The sequence below is a fragment of the Camelus ferus genome, chromosome 5, assembly GCF_009834535.1.
Source record: "Camelus ferus isolate YT-003-E chromosome 5, BCGSAC_Cfer_1.0, whole genome shotgun sequence".
NCBI lineage: Eukaryota > Metazoa > Chordata > Mammalia > Artiodactyla > Camelidae > Camelus > Camelus ferus.
In genome coordinates this window covers 67,277,177-67,301,128 of record NC_045700.1, presented here as the reverse complement: position 1 = coordinate 67,301,128, position 23,952 = coordinate 67,277,177, and the positions used below count along the sequence as shown (strand labels likewise).

General features: G+C 42.7%; 1 protein-coding gene across 1 annotated transcript in view; it reads left to right on the top strand.

Moving 5' to 3' along the window:
- The window catches only part of PARD3B (par-3 family cell polarity regulator beta), a 923,861-nt gene that overhangs the window by 859,338 nt on the left and 40,571 nt on the right, over positions 1–23,952 (top strand). The window contains 1 exon segment of the mRNA XM_032480017.1: positions 2,409–2,488. Within this exon segment, the coding sequence (XP_032335908.1) occupies positions 2,409–2,488 (80 nt within the window).

Here is a 23,952-nt window from a genome sequence, read left to right as displayed (position 1 = left end):
CTGGGAACATCCTGAATGGCATTGGTTCACACACTGTCCTACATCATTCTTCAGTTATTTCATTTCTGATGCTGGTTTTCCCAACAAAACTAAAAGTTTCTTTGTTGTTGTTTTTCATTTTGAGGGGAGGTAATTAGGTTTATTTATTTTTTAATGGAGGTACTGGGGTTTGAACTCAGGACCTTGAGCATGCTAAGCATGCACTCTTACCACTGAGCTATGCCTTCACCCGGCTAAAAGCTTCTTAAGGGTGAGGATTATACTACTTTTCACAGAGTCTAGTATGCCGGTAGTTCACAGAAGAACGGCAGCATAGGGCTCCGCGTCCCGCAACACCAGAACGTTAACTGCCATCGTCAGGCCAGGCTGGTTCAGATGACAGCCCTGAGTGTATTAACTTGGAGTTTTGTGGCCACATGAAAGATTAGTTGTAAATGTCCAGAGCCATAGTAAGGATACTATAGTAATGTTTTTCTAACAACCACAGCTAATAATCTTCAACGTAGTTCTGGTTTTTACATTAATTCTTCCTCCATAAAAAATAGGTCAAAAACAAACGAGAAAAACCTTAGATAGGAGTGACTGAGGACAACACTTCTATCCTTTGCTTCTTTTTCTGTGCCGTTTATTTGTCCCATGTCTGTCTGACACCATCCTTGCCACTAGTCTTTGTTAGAAAGGTCAGCAGTTTAAATCAGGGCTTTCCACCCAATGCAGAGAATTCTCAGTCTCTCTGTGGTTGCAGTCTTCATCCCACCTAGGGAGCTCACTGGGCTGTCACCCTCTCAAATAACTCTAGCTGCTCCTGTTCCTGTATTGGTGAAATATAAAGCGGTTTTACAGGACACACTTTGAAGGGCCTCCTGTAATAATTCAACACGAGGAGTAGTCTTTCTTACTCTGATTTTTTTTTACAAAATGCCCAAAGGCTCTTCTTTGGGGGGGGGGGGCGGGGGGTAGCGGTAATTAGGTTTGCTTATTTGTTTGTTTGTTTGTTTATTAACGGAAGTACTGGGGATTGAACCCAGAACCTCATGCAAGCTAAGCACATGCTCTGCCACTGAGCTCTGCCCACCTTTATTGCTCTAAATGTGCACATACACTTGTTTTGCAGTACCTCTCCCAGCAAACCCTCCCTACACACCACCCAAGCTGAGATGGTGGTTTCATAGAGAGCTGGGACATTTAGTAGGAAGAAAATAAATTCCGGATTGAGTTACTACCTAGAAAATTTCCTCTGTGACCTTGACACCATTAACTTCCTGTGTTTACTAGCAAACTTCCTTTTCCCCACCATTGTAACAGTCCAGGTTTTCTATTTATTGCTTCCACGCCTATTATGTGAGAGCTCCCCAAGCACAAGAGCGAGTGCACAAGTGGCCACAAAACCACATGTGTTGAGGTGAACAGACAAGGAATCAGTCAGTCAACAGATACTTTCAGATACCTGTGTGTGTTCATCCTGTATGAGAGGTGGTATGAGAGGTCCAGAAAGCTGATATATAAAGTCTTTAGATTCATGGAACTAACACATTTTATTGAGAGCCTACTGGGGCCAGTCACTCACTGCCCATCAGAATCTCAGAGGCTGGTGGAAGAGACCTGAAGGGTGGTGAACAAAGGAAGTGCATAGGAAGGGACAAAAACCAGGAACGACCCACACTAGATAGAAAAGAGTTGTTCACTTCTCTCTGGTCATTTATAAGGGAGGGAACTAAGCGAGGTTCAGGTGATCAGAGAGGGCTTCCTAGAAGCTGTAGGGTAGACAGCTGGTTGTCAGCAATCCCAGTTACAAAAGTTTCATGGAAGAGGTACTTTTAAATATACATCCTTGTCACAGCCAAGAGGAGCCTAAGGAGAAGTGATGACTAAATGTAATACGTTATCCTGAACAGGATACTGAACAGAACAAAAGATTAAGTAAAATCTGAATAAACTGTGGACTTTAGTTAACAATATTGTATTAATATTGATTTATTCATTGTAAGAAATGGACCATACAAATATGAGATGTTAGTTACAGGGAAACTGGGCTCAGGGTATATGGGAATTCTCCGTACTATGTTCACAATTTTAAGACTCAAGCTGTTCTGAAAACTAAAGCTTATTTTAAAATGAAAAAAAAAAAAAAAGATCTTAACAACCTCCAGAATATCCCTGGCATGGTGACAGGAAGGAGTCAGTTTGACAACGACCCTTTTTTTGAAAGAAGTGACTTTGTTGTTAAATGCCATGTTAGTGGCTTGATCATCAGCTCCTATAGCGATACTGAGTTCTTGCTTGCTTTTCCGTGGTTGATTTTTGGCAGGCGGCAGCAGCATTTGTGCGCTGATTATAATTCTGAGATGCATTGTCAGTAACCAGGGTGCATAATGGATCTTCATCTCTAATTACTTTTCTCTCCACAGGTGTCTGGAAAGGGTCCAGATGGGAACGCACATAACCTCCGCTTTGAGGGGATGGAGAGACAGTATGCCTCCTTACCCAGGTAGGTCACGGAGGGGTCTCCCATCACCATCTCACCCGCATATAAAGTCTTTAGAAGAATCTACATGAAATTGAAATCTGGCTTTGAAATAAGGGAATATGTTATAATGTTGCCTGACCGCCGTCTGCTGCAACCCCAGTGCCATCTTCACAGCTGTGCTAATAATTGAAACACTTGTGGGTTATTTTTTAAGGGAAGAAAATAGTATATCATTGCAATTGAACATGTCAGCAAGAATATTGGATTCTGAATGGAAATCCTAAGCCATTGCTATAAAAATCATATTGAGCAGCCTGCACCCAGCTTGGAGACAATATAAAATAGGAAATCCTCTGTCCTAGGAGCTACCCACGAGGAAGGGCATGCCAACCTTAACCTTGGCGCTTCAGGTGGGTGTTAAAAAGCAGGAGAGAAATGTGAACCCGGGAAGGTGTTCTTTACTTGATTTAGAATCTGACCGTGTTCGCTGGGCAATAAGCTAGCTGCGAGGCTCCCACCCAGTGGGGAGAAGAGAGGGCTGCGTGGGAAAGCTCAGTTGGCGATTCTGCCCTCACATGATCCACTTCGGCTGTAACTAGATACCCCTGAAAATGAGATACAGTTCTCAAACGTTTGTGCCCCTACCCGTTATGAGACGAAGCGTAATTTTAGTCTGCGATCAGTGGCACGTGACAAAGAGGAAACCTTTCGGAGATGACATCCAATGCAGCTATTATGGAAGTAAAATGAGTTGAGAGTGAGAATTTGTGAGTTTGAAAACAAAAACAAAGAAAGGTTAATGCCAGCCAGCAAACCAAAGTGTTAGGGAGTATCTCCTTTAAAAAGGGCGGGGGGTGGGGAGGACCCTAAGTAGAGATTCCTTATCATCAAACTGAATGGTTAGCTTGCTAACCCAGAGCTGGAGTTACCGTTTCGAGTTGCACGTTGGCTCTACTTCTGCGTGTGAAATGACAAAAATAACATCCTGAGTGTCACAACAGGCAGAGCCTAAGTGACCATCTGCTCTCATAAATAGTGTGTTGATTTTCAAAAGTAATAAAACCCAAGATCTAGCAGAGAACCAATTTTTAGCCCTGATTGGACAGGATACCCCAAAATACACTATTTGTAAAGCTTCTGTACAACTGTATTTTATTTATCCCCTTGTTTTCTCTTTTGCTGTGTTGTCTCAGTCTTCTTCTCATCCTTGACTTCTTATCTCTCCTTATTTTTCCCTGGCCTACTATTTTGTGTTCATTTCTAAAAAGGGAAGGAGTCTCCAAAATTCATTTTAAATATAAAATTTCTGGCTTTCAATATTGAAGTGTATGGAAATTGTGGTTAAGGCAGATGGAAAGTACTGTGTTCTTATAAGAGGGAAAAAAAAGAAGAACTGGAAACAGTTCAGTGTCTTCCTGGCCAACTTGTACTCAGACTGCGGAAATGGATTTTTGGGGGGATACAAATCAAAAGCACAGAAATAACATTTATGAATAACATTTATAGGCATAGAAATTCTTAAAGTTTCACTCATTCATTTATTCATTCCCTGAGTATCTATTGATCATTTACTCTGTATCAGGCCCTGAGAATCTGGGGACTGGGGACACGGTGCCAACTCATCGTCACGATCCTACTGTCTAGGACAGGAGGCAACAAATCAGCTTTTGATGAGAGTTCAGCAAATGCTGAGATTAGTAATTATTAACAGAAAGTCCTCTGAATTTCCAACTCCTACTTATTTTTACTAATCCCTGAGATACTCCATCATGGCCGACTCTCAACATGTCTGTTTTAGGATTAAATACTGCAGAGGGAGTTTTTTGACAAAGGCAATACATTTATGTTGTTTGTGGCTCTGGAGCTATCATCACAATATACGAATTGACAAAATCCTGCCAGCCCCAAGAATATAACTGTAGCCAAAAGGGAAGCATCTCAGACTGAAAACAATTTTGATAAACGGTCCACTCACACACATAACACAGTGGTAGGAGTGAGGAGCTTTGCGTGCAAACACACCTTTGCAGCTGCCTGGCAACCAGGAGTAGCCATGATGGAGAATAAATAAGGCTCAGACAAATGCATGAGAGGTCCCTGGCGCTGGTTTCTTAAATGCAGGGGCTGCAACTTGACTTTCCATCTCAATATCTAAAGGGGAAATGCAAGACATCCTCACCAGTGTGCTCTGATCCATTCAAGGAGTGCATATTTACCCAAGAGGACACAGAATGCAGAGGCAGTGGACGTGCTGCTGGCTTCTGTGTCCCAGTGACACTTACCCTGGTTTTTTAGTCTTCCCCATCCCTGGAGGGGGAAATCACACCAGGTCCACTGCTCTCGCCTTTTGCCAGGAGAGGGAGGAGAGCACGTCTCTGTAGGTACCAGATCCCCTCTTAGTCATAGAGGTGGGGAGCTTTAAAATATTTATAGAGTTAAATTATTAATTAAAAATAGGAATAATTCCCTTAAAAACTGAAAATAGATTTACCCTGTGATCCAGCAATCCCACTTCTGGGCACATATATGGAGGAAACTTTAATTTGAAAAGATACGTGCACCCCAGTGTTCACAGTAGCACTATTTACAATAGCCAATATGTGGAAACAACCTCAATGTCCATCAACAGATGACTGGATAAAGAAGCTGTGGTGTATACATACAATAGAATACTATTTGACCATAAAAAATGAAATAATGCCATTTGCAGCAATATGGATAGACCTGAAGATCATCAGACTAAGTGAAGTAAGTCAGGAAGAGAAAGACAAATATATGATATCACTTATATGTGGGATCTAAAATTTAAAAAAGGACACAAATGAATTTATTTACAAAACAGAAACAGACTCACAGACATAGAAAACAAACTTATGGTTACCAGCGGAAAAAGGGGGCAGGGAGGGATAAACAGAGTTTGGGATTTGCAGACACTAACTACTATATCTAAAATAGATAAACAACAAGGTCCTACTGTATAGCACAGGGAACTATATTCAATATCTTGTAATAGCCTATAATGGAAAAGAATATGGAAAGGAATATATATGGGGAGATATATATATATATCACTATGCTGAATGTCAGAAATTAACACAACATTGTAAATCAACTATACTTCAATTTAAAAAAAAATGGGAATAATTCTATCTATAGGAAGTCGGTGGCCTACCTTATAGAGGACTCAAAATGCTACTTACTGATTCGGTTCCTTTGCTGTTTGTGGAGCGCATCACAGGGGTTTTAAGATAAACTCAACAATGCTGATTTGTATGCCAGGTTTGGAGCCATCAGCACACAGTGTAAATACCCCCCAGTGCATGGAGCTGGCGAGGAACCCCGGCCAAGGGGTGCCCTGCTGTGCTTTCGGAGAACTCTGTCATTTTAAAGTAGGCCCATGCAGCCTGCTGCCGGGCTAAATGACACTTGACACAATAAAGGCAGAGCCCTAGCCAGCTCGGGAAAGAGACAATTCCCGGCACTCGGCAGTTATGAGGTGGCCTGAGGCTAAGGGCTAAGCGATGTTAAGTGTTATTGTTAAGCAATGTTAAATCTTCTACCTCGGAAGAAAAATGACTTTATTTCCTTTCTCCTGAGGGTGCTGTTTCGGAAAGCAGAGCGTGGTTGTAATACAACCTCTTTGGCAAGCACCAGGCTTTTCCCAGGAGCTCACGTTTTACCATCCTGTCCAGCCCCCAATTTTCCTTGGTGGTAAACAGAACGAAATCAGCATCCCCTGATTCCTGCCTGACACAAATTACTACTCACCCCGGGTGAGCGGGGAAGTGGCTGTTTCCTAGGCTGCTATAATGTGTGAACATCAACGTATGTATTTTTGCAAACAGCTTCTTTTTCACTTCAGCCTCCCAGCCCCTTTCAATTTTCCCAGGCCCCATTCTGGTTTCAGAGGCCTCCCTTCAGCAGTGAACTCTCTCCTCTCCCATCTCCAGCCTCCATCATTCCCACCTGGCCCATCCCCGGCCCCGTGGGATCCCATTATCCCTTCTCTGCAGATGGTTCAGTGCATCAGCACATGATGTTGCTCTTCCGGGCTTGTAATCAAGTGTTGAGTCCTAAGGAGGGAGCAGAGAGGCTCTACATCTCTCCTGTGGTCCTACAGGCATGGGTGATGAAAGGTTGCTGGAGAAACTCATAAAAGCATTCATTGGTTCCACTACAAAATTCACATTACCCCGCCCCAGCTGGGCCCCTGCTGCTGTCCAGAATGCCTTTCAGTCGTGCTGTCGACTCCCTTGACTATCCCGCAGTGGCCGTTCCAACCCTTTTTCTGCTCCTGTTAAGTTCTGCAAAGATGACTAAGGTCCCCAAGCCCAGTCTCTAGAGATGACCTCACTTCCTTTCCTTTACAACCTTGAGACATCCAACATTAGTTCCTCAACTTCTGCGCCCTACAATTCAGACTTGCTCTGTCTTCTCTAACACACACTTCCCAAGGGGAGAGGATGAAGGCATGGACTTGGAGTCAGGCCATAATTGTAATCCCATCCATTACCTATTATTACCTGTGTGACCTTGGACAAGGATCTAACAGCTCCAGGCTCAGTTTTTTAATCTGCAAATTGGGGATGATATTAGGGACTCTGTACAGTGTTTGTGTGAGTATTAAATATAATGATACAAGCAGACCTATTAGAGAAGACCCTGCGTGACGTATTTTAAGGATTTTTTAAAATGTTATTTCTTTTTAATTTTATCTCTGGGGAAGACTCATTCTTTTCTTTTCTTTAATGAGTCAAACCTTTACAACAGAGCTCATTCCCACTGGCTTCTTGGGGAAGTGCATCATCAACTCCCCCTCTCTCGGCTGCATCTTTAAGCCTTTGCCAGTTGCTTCCCTCCACCTGCCTGCTACTGTAAATGCACAGGCTTGGCTGCACGGCTCGCCGGGAATTCCAACAGCTGCGTGGAGATGTGCTGGGGACATCACTGAGGCTGAAGGGTTAGCCAACTCTAGGGAAGGACTAGTGATCCCGATTGGTCAAGGAAGAGGGCACAGCTAACTAGGATGATCTGAATGCTAAGTGGGCTGTGCACATGCTGGGAGACAACAGTTCTAATAGACAGGGAGTTCATATCAGGGATCTAGGATGCTGACTGGAGTCTAGGCAAGAGGTCACACTACTCTGCAGCAAGACTTCATTTCAGGCCTGGCATCTCCCATGGGACCATATCCATGTGAATTTACCAGACAGGCTGAGCGTGATGCTCTTGCTCCCAGGAGGGACATGGTGAGGGAGCAGCACTCTAATTCCTGGTGGGAGGAAGTCTTGAGATGCTACGAAGGTACTTCTGTTGGCCCAGGACTGGACCTTGCTGACCATGCAACTGTAATGACTCATAGCCGAGCAGGACTCAGGTGGCAGGACTACCCCATGAACTTGACTCTAGTCCATCAGAGACAACAAAGACCTTCCCTCAACCCTCCTTCCTCCTCCAGTTCCTGCTTGCCCTCCTTTAGGAAGAAGTGGCCAATTCCACACCACCCACTGAGCTTTAGCCTCCTGCCCCAGGCTTCTGACCACGCCACTGGTACCTCCAGCAGACTCTGCCTCCAGCCCTTTTCTTTATGGAGATTCTCTCTGAGCTGCCACCTCCATTCTTAGAGGTTCACTTCTCATCACTATGATAATGAGTCCAGAATGAACCTGGATCACCTTCACAGCTCACTCTTATTGCCACCCCAGTTAGAAACGTCTGCTTGACTTACCCATCCTTCTACCTCTGAGTTGCCTCAGAGCCCCCAAGCCAAGATCCAAACCCTCTGTTACCTTTCTTTAGCTCGTCTTCCTTTTCCCTTCCATACCACTTGTTTAGCACTTTACCTGTGCCACTGAGAACACCTTGGATTAGGTTTTGATTCTTTGCTGCCCCTTTCTGCCAATATTGGATTATAAATCCCTTGAAACAAAGGATATTGTTTTATAGCCATCATTTTTTTATATCCATCACTAGGACCTAACATAGGACCATGTATACTGTAAATTTTTAATGCGTTGGTACCCAGATGAGAATTGATTTATTTTTATGTAAGTTATGGGAAAGAATTCCTCTTAAGATTTTTTGACCATTTATTTCAAGGCACTGTTTTCCAATAAAAGTACTGATTTTTCCATGAGACTTTTCCCTGGGGTCAGTGGAAGTCCAGTCTTCTAAATAGTTAACTCTTACTGAGCACTCGCTATGTGTCAGGCACTATTCTAAATGCTTTGTATCTACTGACTGACTTAATGTTCACAGCAATCCTGTGACTCGGTAGCAACCCTATTATGATTCTCATTCATAGGCAAGGACACAGGCAGAGAGAGAGAAAGTGAAATCACCCAAGGTCAACAGCTAGAAGTGGGAGAGCTGGGAGTTGAACCCAGGCGGTCTGGCTGCAGGTTTATACATTTAGCTTCTGGGGCTCAGGTCATCCCGTTCAGAGTCAGATCCAAACTCTGCCACTATCACATCATGCCCGTGTATTATTCACTCACTTGCTTATCTTTCTCACTAAAGTGTAATTGCCTTTGAGGACAGGGACCGTGTCTTACTCATCTTTGTATGTGACACCAAACATTGCTAACAGACAGGTTAGGTAACGCCTTTCACCTGTCTCTGCAATGCTGTCATAAAATCAATTATCTTCCATTCCCTTGGCTCCTTCCCTTGAAATATGAACAGTTTAATGCGTAATTGCTAGATGAACATTAAGCAATATTCTTTGCCTACCAAGAAGGAAATCCTATTTTGTTAGAACACTCCTGAGAGTTGAAAAAGCAGTATCTGCAAATTGGTACTTTGGTTCTTTAAGATTAAGAAGAGTACCAACCCAGAAGAAAAAAGATGATGATAAATTTTCTGGTGGAAAGGGGCACCAGCACTCCCAGCGAGAGAGACTCCTTTTCTCGAGACTCATGCGGGACAAAGGCCTGCTCAGGCTGGATTTGGCTTCCAGTCCTGATGGTGCTCTAACCTGTGTAATTACAGAAGTTACTTGATGGGGAAAAAACGTCTCTCTGAACACCTCAGGGCAGCTTGAACTTGGTTGTGTAATGAGAAGCGACTTACTAGAACTGATTTTGGGTAGAAAGACAACTTCAGAAGGAGCAAACAGTTTATGTTTGCTTCCTAGGAACCCAAAATAAACTCGCCGTCTAAGTGTGTTCCCCGTGTTCTGGTGTCGGGTCCAATTGTATGCACATCAGAAGAACGCGCTGTAAGAGCGCTCTTCCGGGTCAGCGTTTCAGTTGGGTCACTTTGTCAGCTTCAGCTTTCCTGTCTGTATATGCCTTGGCCCACCCCTGGGATGCAGGGCTAACTTTGAAGCTCGCAATGTGCACAGCTTCTGCTACATTACGTTCTCCCCAGAGCCATTACGTCACTGCTTAAAGACATCCTCCATCTCTGACTTCTCTTGTTCTTTCCTCCAGTTAGCTTTCTGCTCTGCTCACAGCTATAGAATCTTCCTTTGCCAACCTATCCTTGTTTTATGGCACTTGCTAAGCATATGGCAGTGACGTTCGAGTTCTGCAGAGATTTCCACCAAGGCCACGGTCCTGGTCTTTGCTGAAGCTAATCGAGATCATGATTGAATGAGGTCAGTGACAACTGGAGCAGTCACACATTGGGTGTATGTACATGTGAGCATGTCCGGTGCAGGTGGAGGTCCAGCCAGCTGGATCTGTAGAAGATGACAAAGTCTCCACGCTGCCTTGTTGAGTACTTCTCTCTGCCACAAGGCCAGTTCATCAAATAAGCTGTTTCATGAGAACATACATACTGCTCCCTGCAGCCCTGGCAGCCGGACGAAAGCTCGTCCAGCCTTTGAGGCCATTTTAGCTACAAGTACTTCTTCTCCGCAAGTCTCTAGACAGGGGCCTGTCCCTCTTCATCCAGATACGATGAATCATGGCCAGTCTCCCTGACACCTTCCTGGTGGCATAGCGTTATCTGAACAGCCCTTTCTGGCAGTGAAAAGCTACCTTTCAGCGCCCCCGGCTGTGGCTGCTGCTCTGACTCTGCAGGAATGCCAAGACGGGCTAAAGAACTTGTCCGGAGCCTGTCTTCCAGGTCCATGTGTGACAGAGTTTGCTGCTTTTGAAAATCAGTGAAGCTCTTTTACCCCTCCAGATTCCCTCCAGATTTAGCTTTCTCACCCTTCCCACTCGGTCCCTATGTTGAAAATCTCCCTGCCCTGTAAAGTCAGCTGCCTACTTGACTGGCCCCTCTGACACCACCTCACTCAATGCAGAGGACAAAATGATGAATTAGCAGCAATTTACTTCTTTGGGAGATTAAGACATCTCCACTGTCAACTCAAACTTCTTGCAGAAGGCAAAAAGCCCTCGCATGCAGTACCGCCTTAACATGCCACACAGCTGAGATCAGGGGGTTAGTGCTCCTGCTGTATCATTTTTATGTCACTTAGTTCCTCGGATAAAAGTCCATTTTAATCACACTTTTCATCATTTCCTCATAGCCAATATATCCTTGATGCCAGTTGGAATATTTGATTTTCATTATTCAGTCAGAGGCCTCCATTATGAGTATAGTTAGAATATTAGAGATTTAAAACACGTTAGGACCCATTACAGTACTGAGGTCCCCAAAATCGTTTTAGATGAATCTTGACGGACCACATATATTAAATTCCATAGATTTTTTTTTACTTTTCCCTCATTTTCCATAGAAACTTCTAAACTGTTACATATTTACTTAAGTACGCTTTTTAGAGAAATATGTGCCTGCTGTTTCAAGTAGAGTGCTAAATCTGGTGTTACTTTGAACTTGAAACATACTAGGCTGGGTAAGCTGATGCCCATGTTTTCCCTCCTGCATATATTTAAAGCATTTATTTCTCAATTCTCCAGCCAAAAGGAAAGAAAAGAAGGTCAATTTGCATTTAGGAAGCTACTTGGTGTGTTGGTTTATGTCTCATTTCTCATATTCTTTGGTCATTCTGGATGTTTTCCTATTGTACTGTCCTTCCACCATCTGCCCCCAAAAGCTCATTGTTCTGGAATGACCGTGATGAGTTTCTTTTTTCTTTTCTTTTCTTTTTTTTTTTTAATTTTTTATTGAAGTGTAGTTGATTTACAATGTTAGTTTCAGGTGTACAGCAAAGTGATTCAGTTATACATATACATATATTTTCTTTTCAGATTCTTTTCCATTATATGTTACTACAAAAGATCGAATGTAGTTCCCTGTGCGTGGTGAGTTTCTTGACCACACTGAGCTGTTAGGCATGATGCACGGCTCCCCCTCTACACCCACCTCCCTATCTTCCACATCTCTCCAGCCATTTGCCACTGTCACTTAGCCAAGTTCCCAGGTCTGTTGTATACAGGTCCTGTCCTGGTGTCAACCTACTGCCAGCAGGGACACTCTGGATAAACCAAGTATATTCACTCGTTGTAATATCTGGTTTGTATCTGTTTGTGAGGCCTGTGCTTTCTGATTATTTAAAATGACATGAAATCACTAAAACACGCAGGCATCTTGGATAAAAAGTGAGTGCCTCCCAAATGTGTGAACACATGCTATTATTCAACAGGAATAATTAAGAGTAAAATCACGAGATTTAGTTTCCATTTTTATGTACCAAAATCTGCACCCAAACTGTTTCAAAGATGTCACGTTCATTCTTAAACTAGCCAATTGTATTTAAAAGAAAATCAAACTAAGAGCAATTAAAGCAAAGGAAGTAAGGGTGGGGGTGTCACAAAATGCATCCAGTGCCTGTTGTGTGCTTTGCCTGTTACATGCGTCGTCTCAGTTTATCCGCGTCATCCTGCTGAGTAGTTGTCGTCATGATGCTCATTTTGTAAAATTTAAAAATCCGCCCCTGAAGTGGCAGAATCAGGGTCAGAATTCCAACTCCGTTCTTTCTGGTTTCCAAGGTCTTCTTTACTTGTCTTCACCATCCCGCTGACACTGACAAGTTAGGGAGAGGTTGGGGTACCTCTGCTTTTTTCAGGAGTAATATGAGTTCATGGGAAGGAAGATACCTTAGGCCATATTAAAAATGCATCCACATGTATTGTCTTTCAGGGCTCCAAAATAAATGAGAAACATTGAAACCTTCAGCAGTAAAACATACATACATACATACATACGTACATACATACATACATACATACATACATAAGACAGAGAGTAGGGAATTTCTCAGAAAAAAAAAAAAAAGACTTGTGAAGCATCATTTTCATTCTTACATCACTCTGAGGTTTCCCTAAGTGAAAACAAGATGGCCACATTTTCCTTAGCACAATTAATCCCTTCATACGGGGAGCATAAATAAGGATGGGACTAGCCCAGCATTTACATCCCAGGGTTCTGTATGTAGAACTTCTACAAACCTCAGCTGCGTGGACCAGGCTCCCGTGTCCACATTGCACTTGGCACTGCCCTTCCACAGAAACACTGATCATGGGCCCCGGGGAGGAACCAACATTTGTGAAGTATTGATTATGCTCCAAGAATCCAGTGGGCACTTCAGTGTTTAACTCCATTTATTTCTTATAACAATCCTGAAATAAACAGTATTATCCCTATTTTATGGGTGAAGAAACTGAGGCTCAGAAATGCAAAGTGCCATGGCCAGGGTTGCACATAGAGTAAGTAACTGATTTTCGAGTCAATCCAGCTCTTTCTACCTCCAAAACCTATAGGATCTCTACAAATCAAGTTGTCTTGTGCGAGGCCAGCTACAAACAGGCAGGAGAGAAGCATTCAGTGACCATCCTTTACTAAGGCAGCACCCTCTGTGCTGACCCCACCCTAAATGACAGCAGTCTGTAACTCGGGGACATTACAATGAGCAAACCCCTAGCAGGCTTCAAAATTACTAAGAACAGCAACCATGAACCACAGAGCTCCCCTTAGCGTATATAAACAACTACCTCCTTCCAGCTGAAATATCTTTTAAAAAGTGCTCTCTTTGTAAAGACTGCCTCTTTGTCATGCTACTGTTTGAAAAAGAGACACTAGTTGGTTCCACTTCAGCAATTTTCATCACCAGGAAAATATTGTTGCTTCTTTCCTAGTATAGTCCTGGCACATCCTCAGGGGACATGGTGAGATATCATTAGAGATAACTATGGAGGGTTGGCTTCTCTTGACTCTGCTGCTTCAAGTCCAGAGAAGAGAGCTTTGGCAGTCGATTACCGTGGAGGTGCCACACGAGCCCATCTGTGCCCTGGATTTTATGTGACACGGGCCCCATGACCTCAGTCACTCTGCCAGGAAACACCTTGGTCCAGCTCCATTATTTCTAGCAAAGGCAAACATTTGTGGTACAAATGTGGGAAGGGTTGGTACAAAAAGAACAGCATCCAGAATATGTTCTTGCTCATATTCCAAGTCTTTAATTAAGCCTAGACAGAAGTGGTTGGGGCTTGTCCCAGTAGAAGTTTGGACCACTTGACAGTCAGCAGAACTGACCCTTCTGCTTGAACATGGAATGACATGTTAAATAGGTAGGAACCTGGCGGTCCTCATTGGCTCCTCTCCACCAACAATATGCACTGGGGCATCATTAGCAGACTTTAACCTTGACCATGGCTTGAAAGTGAAGACAGGGTGGTGACTGCTCAGATAAGGTTTCCGCCCACTAATTGCTTGCATGTATCTGAGGCAAATGCAGACTCCTTTCCAGAAATGATAGTGTCTGACAGCCTGGTTTTTGCAAGGTCCTGGAAAGAGCTGTAATTGTTGTAGCAGAGGTTTAAGATGGAAAATAAGCATGTTGAGCTATTTTGAGAAGTTTGCCACAGTGAAGTTTTTCTCCGGGAAACAGTCCTATAAAATCAGGATTGGAGTTTACGCTTGGTCGCTTTCCACTGATTCTTCGGTGCCTTTGACAATGGATGCTATGTGGTCTGGACTGTGCACCGCCTTTTATAGTTTTTTTCCAGCATCAAAATCAAGTCCACGTATAAGACAAAGTTTCCAGCCAATGTTTGAGATGAGTGATTTCCGGATGTGCTGTGTGCGTCGTGGCCAAGATACTGTGATGACTGCTTTCTGTGGGCTGGTCATAAACAAGTCACACATGTGTCCACCTTGTTGACAATTTGAGTTCCTCAGTTTGTCCTTTTTCTGGTGACTCTTTTTGTATCTGATTTTTTTAAAAACAGATCCGTTCTGAATTAATTCACAGCTAACTGTGCAACTTTATTAGCCTAAACAGATGAGCTAGAAAAGTCGTCTACCCTTCCTTATTCCTTCATTCAAAAATGATTTACTGGCTACCTACCAATATACTCCATAGGTCTTGAGGATAAAAGTGTAGGTCCCAGAGGACACAGTCCCTGTACTATGGGGTTTATAATCCAGTGGAGGAGACAGTAATTGTACAGTCACAAAGAAACCATAAAATTGCCCATCATGAAAAATGAACAGATACAGGATTCATGAAAATATAATGGGAATTTGGGCCAAATCAAAGGAGAGAGTGAGCCTTGGGCTATGATCTGAAGAAGATTAGAGAGAAGAAATAAGAAACAGTCCAGGCAGAAAGAACAAACACTTGCAGAGGCCTCGTGGTAGGAGAGAACATGGTGGGCCAGGAGACTGAAAGGCGGCTGAGTGGCTGGAACAGAGGCTGCAGGAGAGGAGCAGAACTAGAGAGAAGTCAGAGCATGGCTGGTGACGTTAAGGATGTTTAGATTCACCCAAACACTCATTAGAAACCATTTGTGGGTTTTAGCAGGAGCATGACATGGTCAGATTTGTGTTTCAGATCTGCAGAGGGAGGTGGAATGGCTGCAAACCAGGTCAAAGCTTATGGCTGCAGTTTGAGGAGAGATGGTGGTAGTGCGTCCCAGGGTGGTGATGATGCTGGCAGAGATGGGGAAAGATGGAGGGAAGACCTGACAGCACCTGATGGTGGATTGTATGTGGAGGTGGATGTGGAGGAAGGGGGCAGGCGAGGGGGTTTGGTAAAGCCAAGTGTCACGAATTAATCCAGACACAGCAGTGTGGGTGGTGGTACACTTTCCCCAGAGAGGAAATGCTGGGAGAGGACTAGGCTTGGGGAGAAGATCATGAATATGCATTGTGATGTGCTGGATTTGAGGTGTCCTTCAAACTTGTACAAGGAGACCCTGTAATGTACTGTAGAGATGGCTCAGTGTGGGTGCGCACTACAGTGGCTCAATCCGGATGTTAGACAAATGTCTGTTCATGAGCACTGAGCAGACGACCTCAGGGCACATCGGGGTGATGATGTCATAAACCACAGAGGCTTCTACTCAGAAAGTACAAAGCGAGGCAGGTGGACAGTGCAAATTGCAGAGGCCTGGGCTCCGGCCCGTGGTTATGACATGTCTTCACTGCTTCTAAGGACAGCAGAGACTTATCTGTCACTGTCTGTGTAATTTCATCCTGGAAATGATGTTCTTCTCAAGTAGGAAGAATTGGTGACTTAATGCCATCTGGCATTCTGTGACTAAGCATAGCTCTGACCCCATAAGGCATAAGCATGAAGGGAAGAAGCAGCAGTGGAAATCGTTCTGGTAAGCGTGCTGTGCTTAGAAAACAGAACATTCTTGTTCTGAAATACGAGTGAAACATGTGGAGGTAAAAAGGCACAAGTCTCCAATTTCCTCTCAAATGGTTCAGGAAATACTAATCTGTACATGTGTATAATAACATGTATATGCATGTGTGTGAGTATATGTGGAGAAGAGAGGGGACGGAGGGGAAGGGAATAGAATGGAAGAAGAGAATAGATGACGAAGTATATGGGGCAAAATTGTGAAGAATTGGTGAATCTGAATAAAGGCTCTAGGGAGTTCCTTATACTGTTGTTTTTGTTTATTTATTTTGATGGAGGGACTGGGGATTGAACCCAGGACCTCACGCATGCTAAGCATGCACTCTGCCACGGAGCTATACCCCACCCACCTTGGACTACAGCGGCAGCAACAACAACAGCAGTAACAAGGAACAGTGGAATTGCTCATAGTTTTCTAGTACAAACTTAAAAGTAAGCGATGTGCTCATTCTGGAGTCTTAGACTGGGTTTGCCTCCAAAAGGGGACCCAGAGACAATTTTAGAGCAAGTGATTTTATTTGGGAAGCAACCCTGGGAAGCACTGGATGGAGAGTGGGGAAGGGAAGAAAGCTGGAACAACGAGATTTATAAGTAAGTTCCTGCTGTGGGCATCAGGCAGGGTCTCCTTCTGCTGGGGCCCTCTAGGAACCATACGGATGCACTCACGCCTTGTCCCATGTGACAGGCAAGGATGATGCAGTATTTACCTTTCAAGCTCTGTTCATCATTGGCTGAGGGCTGCCACCTAAAGGAGCCAACTCCACAGCAGGTCCAGGGCACTGGAAAGAGCATACCCCAAGCCTCAAAGCACACTGACTCAGAGTAAGTCCTGTAATGGACCTGAAGTGCTGAGGAGCCGTGGGTGGGGCCCAGCGACACTGCTACAACTCGAGTGAAGTCCCAGAGTCACAGTGGGTCAGTCCTGGTTGCCTTCCATGAGAGGAAAAATATGTAATTGTTAAGTAGCCCCAGATGGTCTTGATGCCTTCATTTTATTTTTGGAGGAACTGTTCTATGATTTGACCACATCGTATATGGAACACAGTGAATCACAATAACATTGACAGGGCAGCCCAAGAGCATAACCCCAGAAGAATGTATTTCTGATTTCTCTCCACTCAAATAATGCAGTTCATCAAAATGATGTAAAGCCTTTGACAAGTTCATTTTCTGCCGAGCTCATGCTCAGAACATCACTAAAATACAGCACCTCTGGGAGTACCCCTAGGATTATGGAAAGCCTCAGGAAAATGGAAATTTGGTAGTGAGGTGCCTAACTCAGGCATGCCCATTAATGAATGATGGAAGTTTGAGTGTCTGCAGTGATTCTGCTTGTGATCATGGCTGTAAACACATACCAGGTCAAGGTTTGCATAGATTTGAATAGGCCACTTTTGCTCCAGTTGAGAATAGCAGGGACTTGGCCACACGCAGGGACTAGTCACACAGCCCCAGTCATGTTACACCTGTGGGCTCTGCAATCTCACCTTAGCATTAGGCTTTATGCTGAGAAACTAGTGTTGTATCCGTGAAGCCTATAAAACTGATCAATCACACCCTGTTCAGTTACGACACTTAAGCTCATCTTCCTGAGAACAAAAAGTGTCTGTCATAAGTCAAGCAGGCTTCAGGATAAATTCCTAACATGCACTGACTAAGTCAAAGAGTGAATATTTTTAAAGTTCTTGCTATATACTGCCAGACTGACCTCTGAAAAGATTGTACCAACTTATACCCTCACCAGTACTGCATACAAAGTATTTTTTAAACTGTCAGTTTAGTAGATAAAAAAGTGATAATTATGATCACTCTTTTAATTTGTGATTCCTTTACTCTGAGTGAGGTTGAATTTTACTCATACATTTGTTGAAATTTGTATGTGTTTTTTAGTCTGTGGTAGCTCATCAGTTTGCTATCATTTCTGTCTAGGTGCTTATCTTTTTCTTCTTGATTTGCTAGAACTCTTCATATATTAAGGATCTTAACACTGTCATACAGTAACATTATTTTAGTTTAACTTTATATTTATAGTAAATAGGAATTTATGATTTTAAAGTTAAATCGTCAGTGTTTTGGTTGATGAATTATTCTTTGCTTTTGTATATAAAAAGTTGTCTCTTACCAACAGATCAGATAAATATTTGCCCATATTTTCTTCTAGTTCTTTATTATTTATTTTCCCATTTCTTTATTCTACTGCAGGAATGTTTGGAACACACATGTCATCCTAATGTATTTTCATAACATAGTTTCAAGCAGTATCAACTGTGATCATAAAAAAAATGTGTGGTGGTCTAGACACCCATGTTAAATGGCTTTGTACAAACACCGTGGAAGATATATGTGTGCATTTCATCGACACATATTAACAGTCAGTTTATACCTTGCTCTCACTGCAGTTAGGCCCTGCATCAGGACACATGTGTCCTGAGACATTCTGACCAGGACCCTTGGAACGTGATGCAACACCAGGTCTTCAGTGTCCTGGGCATAGTTAGGATCACCCAAACAGGCTTCCTTCTTAAGGTGGCACTTCCTCTTGTAAAATATGCGCTCCTCTCCTTGGCCCTCTGGCATCTGATGTGACTGTCCGCAGTGTGAACAAGGTGTAGAATGCACAGGCCTGCCCTGCCTCTCCTGGAACACGCATTCCTGTGCTTCTCACATCTGCTTGATAAGAACTCTATGCGTGCTTCTCCAAGGCAGTGTTGATATTATTGGAAGTTGCTCTTTTACTTTCTATGAGAAAGAGACGCAGTGTTACCAGAAGGAGGCTTGCCCTGAGATAGTAGATGCGTCCATTTGGCTACACCCAAAGTAACTGTGAGAGGAAGGGATTCTTAATCAAGGGTCCTCATCTGACATGTCAAAACTATCCACTGATTGGTTTCAGGGGATTGCAAACTCCCTAAGATGATTACATGCCAAGCTTTTAATGAATAATAGTTTGTATATATTTTTGAGGGAAGGGGTGAGTGGCAAAGTTCTGTGACTCAGTAAGTTTAAGACTTAGTAAATTAGAGAGATTTACTGTCAACTCTTTTTAAACGGTTCATTAAAAAATCTTCACATGATGGTTCCTATGTGGCTGGCATTATTCTTTCAATGAAATGATAATGCCTTCATAAGATTATTTCGCTTGGAAAATTTATGAGAAAAAAATATCCAAACCATAGCTTACTGTATTGCAGGGTATCTGCAATATCAGAGTGAATATAATAGTCATAGCAAAAAAAAAAAAAAAAAAAAAAAACACACCTTATTTTGGTCTACCTTTCAGTCCCACATAGTATAATGTGTGTATGTATTTCTATTTTGGCCTCTGCGTTTTTGTCTGCTTTTAGAAAGAACAAAACCTTCCCAGCATATAAATCCCAGAAAGTGGGTTAAACAGCATGAAACTCTTGACTTTGTACCCCCTCCCCCATCACACCCACCAGCAACGCGAAATACAGGGCCTGCTTAAGTTTCCAAGGCCACAGTTGTGTGTTCACCATGCTACCTAAAAAGGATTTATACATTCCACTATCTTCCCAGCTTTTGAAAAATCACATTCTGTTCTCATCTCCAGACAGCAGAGAGGGAGAGGCAGCCACTCATGGGACTGGGCAGAGAGCAATCTTCTTTGGAACAAAACGTACTATGTCGATCCCACCATAAATTATAGCAGCATAAAACTGCAGGAAACCCAAAGAAAGTAAAATACTAACATTAAACCAGAGCAACCCCTGCCGTACATAATTTAGATAAATAATCCATTTAATGTAGGTATTGTGATATAGTTGTTCATGTGCCACTGGCAACAGTTTATATTTGAGAAGAATAGAGGCATTAGCTTCTGGTAGATGGCAAATGTGTTTTATTCATTCTTATACTTAAAAGCCGAATGTCCTCAAATAAAATACTGATCAACGGCTAAAAATTTAAGGGCTGCTGTGTCTTTGTCTCATAATATGGATTTGTGGCCTAATCTAGCCTTGTCTTGCCCTTTTTGCCTAATGGTAGGATATTAATAAGAGGAAGATGGTTACATAAAACATCCTCTGAAAGTGAAATTTTTTTTTTTAGCATATGAGTAACTTCAGGTGGCTAAAGACTGGGTGAGCTAACCTGAAAGTAACAAGCTGCTCACTGTCTCAGCCAAATTAGGCTTAATGCTGAAAGGCATTCCTTAAGAAGTCAAGAAGGCCAGGGGGGTCAAGCCATCAGGCCAAGGAGTGCAGCTGTCACACCACCTTTTGTGGTCTCCAAGGGAGTAAGCAAAGAAAACCCGACGTACAAAATCTCTCAAAGAATCAACAGGGAGAGCAAAGCAAAAATAACCAGATGTCCCAGAAGACTCTGTTGGTGTTATGCAGAAAGCTAGAGCAGGACGAACAGGGTTTGGATCTTATCAACCTCACTAATAAAAGTCACTTGGCTCTCCATCGAGAAGAGCAGTTGGTACAATATGGAAAGGTTTTAAAGACCATTAATTTCTTGAAATGAAACAGCTGGCCTTATTGGCTATTAAATAATGAGCCAGATTCTCCCCAGTGCCTAAGTCACTCTCTAGTAGTAAATTAGTCATTTAGGGAGGCACATTAACTCTTTAAGAAGATTAGAATTCGATTTAGTACACTTTATGCATAGGAGGAAAGTTGTAGGGAATCTGGCTAGAGCTGAGCAAAGAAAAGATGGAGACAAGATGGAATCGATGGATGAAAGTCAACCTCTGATTTGTGTTAACGTGACAGCTGAGATGAGTGTAGGAAATTCAAGATATTGAGTTGCTGAGGGACGTTTACAGTTGGAAGAGATCGTGATGCTACAAAGAGTTGGACACTTCGTTGATTGACTCATTCATTCATTCATGCATTCAATTTTTAGTTGGACAGCTTTGTGTGGCCGGCACTGAGCTAGGCACTGAGGAAATACTCTTCAATGAAATATGGCCCTTATCTCCAGGGCTTTACAGTCTAGTCTCTGGTGGCTTGGGTAGGGAGTGGAAGAGAGACGAATAGAGACTGCAATAGAGCAGGTTAAGTGGTAGAATTAATATTTGCATGTGTTGAATTTGAAATAAGGAAGTGGCAAGACATGTAGTTATGAAGCACCTTGTATAACAGGTGAAGAAGTTTGGTTTTATCCAAAAGCCCTCCATTGAAGGCTTTTAAACAAGGGAATGGTTGAATTAGATGTGCATTGTAGAAAAGCCTCCTTGATAATTTCATGGAGAATAAATTGGAGGGACAAGACTAGAATAAGGAAAGACAAAGCGAAGCTGTTGATATAATCCTTATAAGAAATGCAGAGGGCCTGAAGTGAGGCTGTAACGGGGGGATGCCAGGAAGAGAGGAAGGGCTCGTTCTCTGAAGGAAGTGAATTGACACTACTTGATGTCTGAGTAGATGTGGTCATTGATGGAAAGGGTAGGTACAGAAGTAACTCTGGAGCCCAGGCCTCGGACAACTGGCTGGAAGGAGGTGCCATTCTCCTTGGTAGATGCTGAAGGATGGGGTGCAAGATTTGATGGAAGGACAGTGTTGTGACAGTTCCAGTCCCTAGAAGGATGAACAGGTGTCACATAGAGAACTAGAAGTCATCCATGTGAATCACGTCATGAGATTTGAAAAGTACATACTAAAAGGAAAACTGAGATGCATAAATCTGCGGAAGTCTTCAAGTCTAAATCCCTGAGCAAATTGTGTTTTGCTTTGTTTGGTTTTTCTGCCAGAAGGGATTTAATTTCAAAGTTCCCGATGTTTCCAAACTGAGGCTATGTCACTGCTCACCACTAGCAGCATTCAAGTGATGGGAGAGTAACATATAGGAAATAATCATCTTTGAAAAGCCACCTTTCTTTAACCCAGCACATCAATAGTTAATAAAGCATCACTACGAATATCAGGAAATTTACATTCTATGTTAAGAAGTCAAAAACTACACAGGTTGCAGACTAGGCAAGTTAACAGTTCTTTCGCTGTCAGCACTTAAAATCTATACCGTGCTTTCTCTGTATGGTATGGGGTGAAACGTGCCAACAAATTGGCTTAGATGATATATATGAAAATATGGAAGAGATTATATATTAGGGGGAAAAGGAGAAATTCTTACATGTTAAAAGGTGTTGACAACTTCACCACAGAATAGCAAAAATGTCCTTAAAGATAAAACACTTATTATTTCAGGATTTCAGAAACCACAGTTACAGTGTTGTGCTATGTGCAGCAAAAGTCGTTTTTTCGAAAGAAAATTGACATCAAAGTTAACTAAACCAATAACTCTTGTGGCAACTTCATGATGAGAACCTCATTCTTTAGGAATGTGAAAAGCATAAAATTAAAGGGGTGGAGGGTTCATGGATTGCCTAAAGAGAACTACTTAGCAAAGGAGGACAAACAGGACTAAACATGTCACTCAGTGTTGGGTTTTTGTTTTTTTTTTTTTTTTTGTAAGTCAGGGTGTCATTCTGGTGCCATTGTATCATGGTTTGCAGGGAGAGGTCTCCAGGTAGATGGCCAAAAACTAGCCCAGTCAACGTTCCACGGGAGACTTGTTTATCTTTGTTATCCATGCGCTCCAGCTGTAGTAGACAATTGCTCCTCTAGAATAATTCCAAAAACATCTATACCAACAGTGCTCATTCACGTTCTCTGTCCTTCTCGGAGAGACCCTCTGTCATTCCTGGTAGTAAACACCCCCATTTTCTAGCACATGCCGGAATCAATAAAGACTCAGTGCTCTAACTGGGGGAAGCATCACATCATTTTAACATGTTTCCTAAAATTTGAACAGGAGACAAAGCCTTTCTCCTCAGTTACAGTAATGAGTTTAAAAATGGGCATTCCTGGGCTAAAATGTATATGATAGTATCTTCTTATTTTCTGTGTTGATCAGGAGAGGGAGCAGGAGAGTAGAGGGGGACTGGGACCCCTAGGAGCTCTAAGGGGACAGAAGCCACTGGGGAGTTAAACAAAGAGCTGCCACAACAAAGGCAGCATTTACAGACGTAAAAATAGAGCCTGTGGCTTCATCTTTCTCTGTCAGGGGCCCATCTCTAAGGCAACCTTACGAGAGAGGGGGACAAGCCACTGGCTGCCTCTTCAACTGTTCTTTGGCTCTAGCAAGAGCAAGGCATGTTCCACACCCAGATACATTTTTGAGTATCCTGTTTGCTGTTTCAAAAACCAACCAGAGAAAAATGTCAGTCAGAGCCAAAGAAGCAAATGTTTAAAGAAAATGTTTTTTTTTCCCTCTGATTTTTAGGCTTGAAATGTGGCAGGGAAATGAGGGAAGATTGTAAATAGGTGCTAAATCAGAGGATCTGACACACAGAGGGTGATGGGTGAACTTTTTAAGGAGAAAGCAAATGTACATGGATTTTGTATTTAAATCCCATCTGGGCCAAATTACAAAAAGCAAACAAAAGAAAAAGGATAAAGGAGAACAAAGAATAAAAGTAAAGTAGGTAACATGTATTTAAATATTTCACAAGGATAGCTTAACGATAATGTTAGCAAAGCTTTTTTTCTTCCTCTGAAATCAAAAACCCTATGGAAATAAATATTTCTTTTAATAGGATCCTTAATATGTTCACAGCATCTCAAGTCTCCCTCCTCCTAACAGATGGTTTAATACAGTTGGATTTTGAAGGTACCTGGGCAACTTGCGGGGTGTTTGGCCTGCCTTGTGGATTGGTTCAGAACCATCCATTGCTTTCTAAAAAAAGATACTCTCTATTTTGTGGGCTCCTCTGACATTTATTTCTGAATATTGATTAGAATGATGTTCATAGGAAGCAGCTCGGGCTGTGGATGTTACTGACCTGGGTTCTTGGGCTCTTTAATCAATAGAAATTAGTACGAAGGCCAGACAAGGAATTCAGGCTTGTGCTACAGCACGAGGGAGCAGAAACAAGTAAGACGTTCTCTTGCTCGCT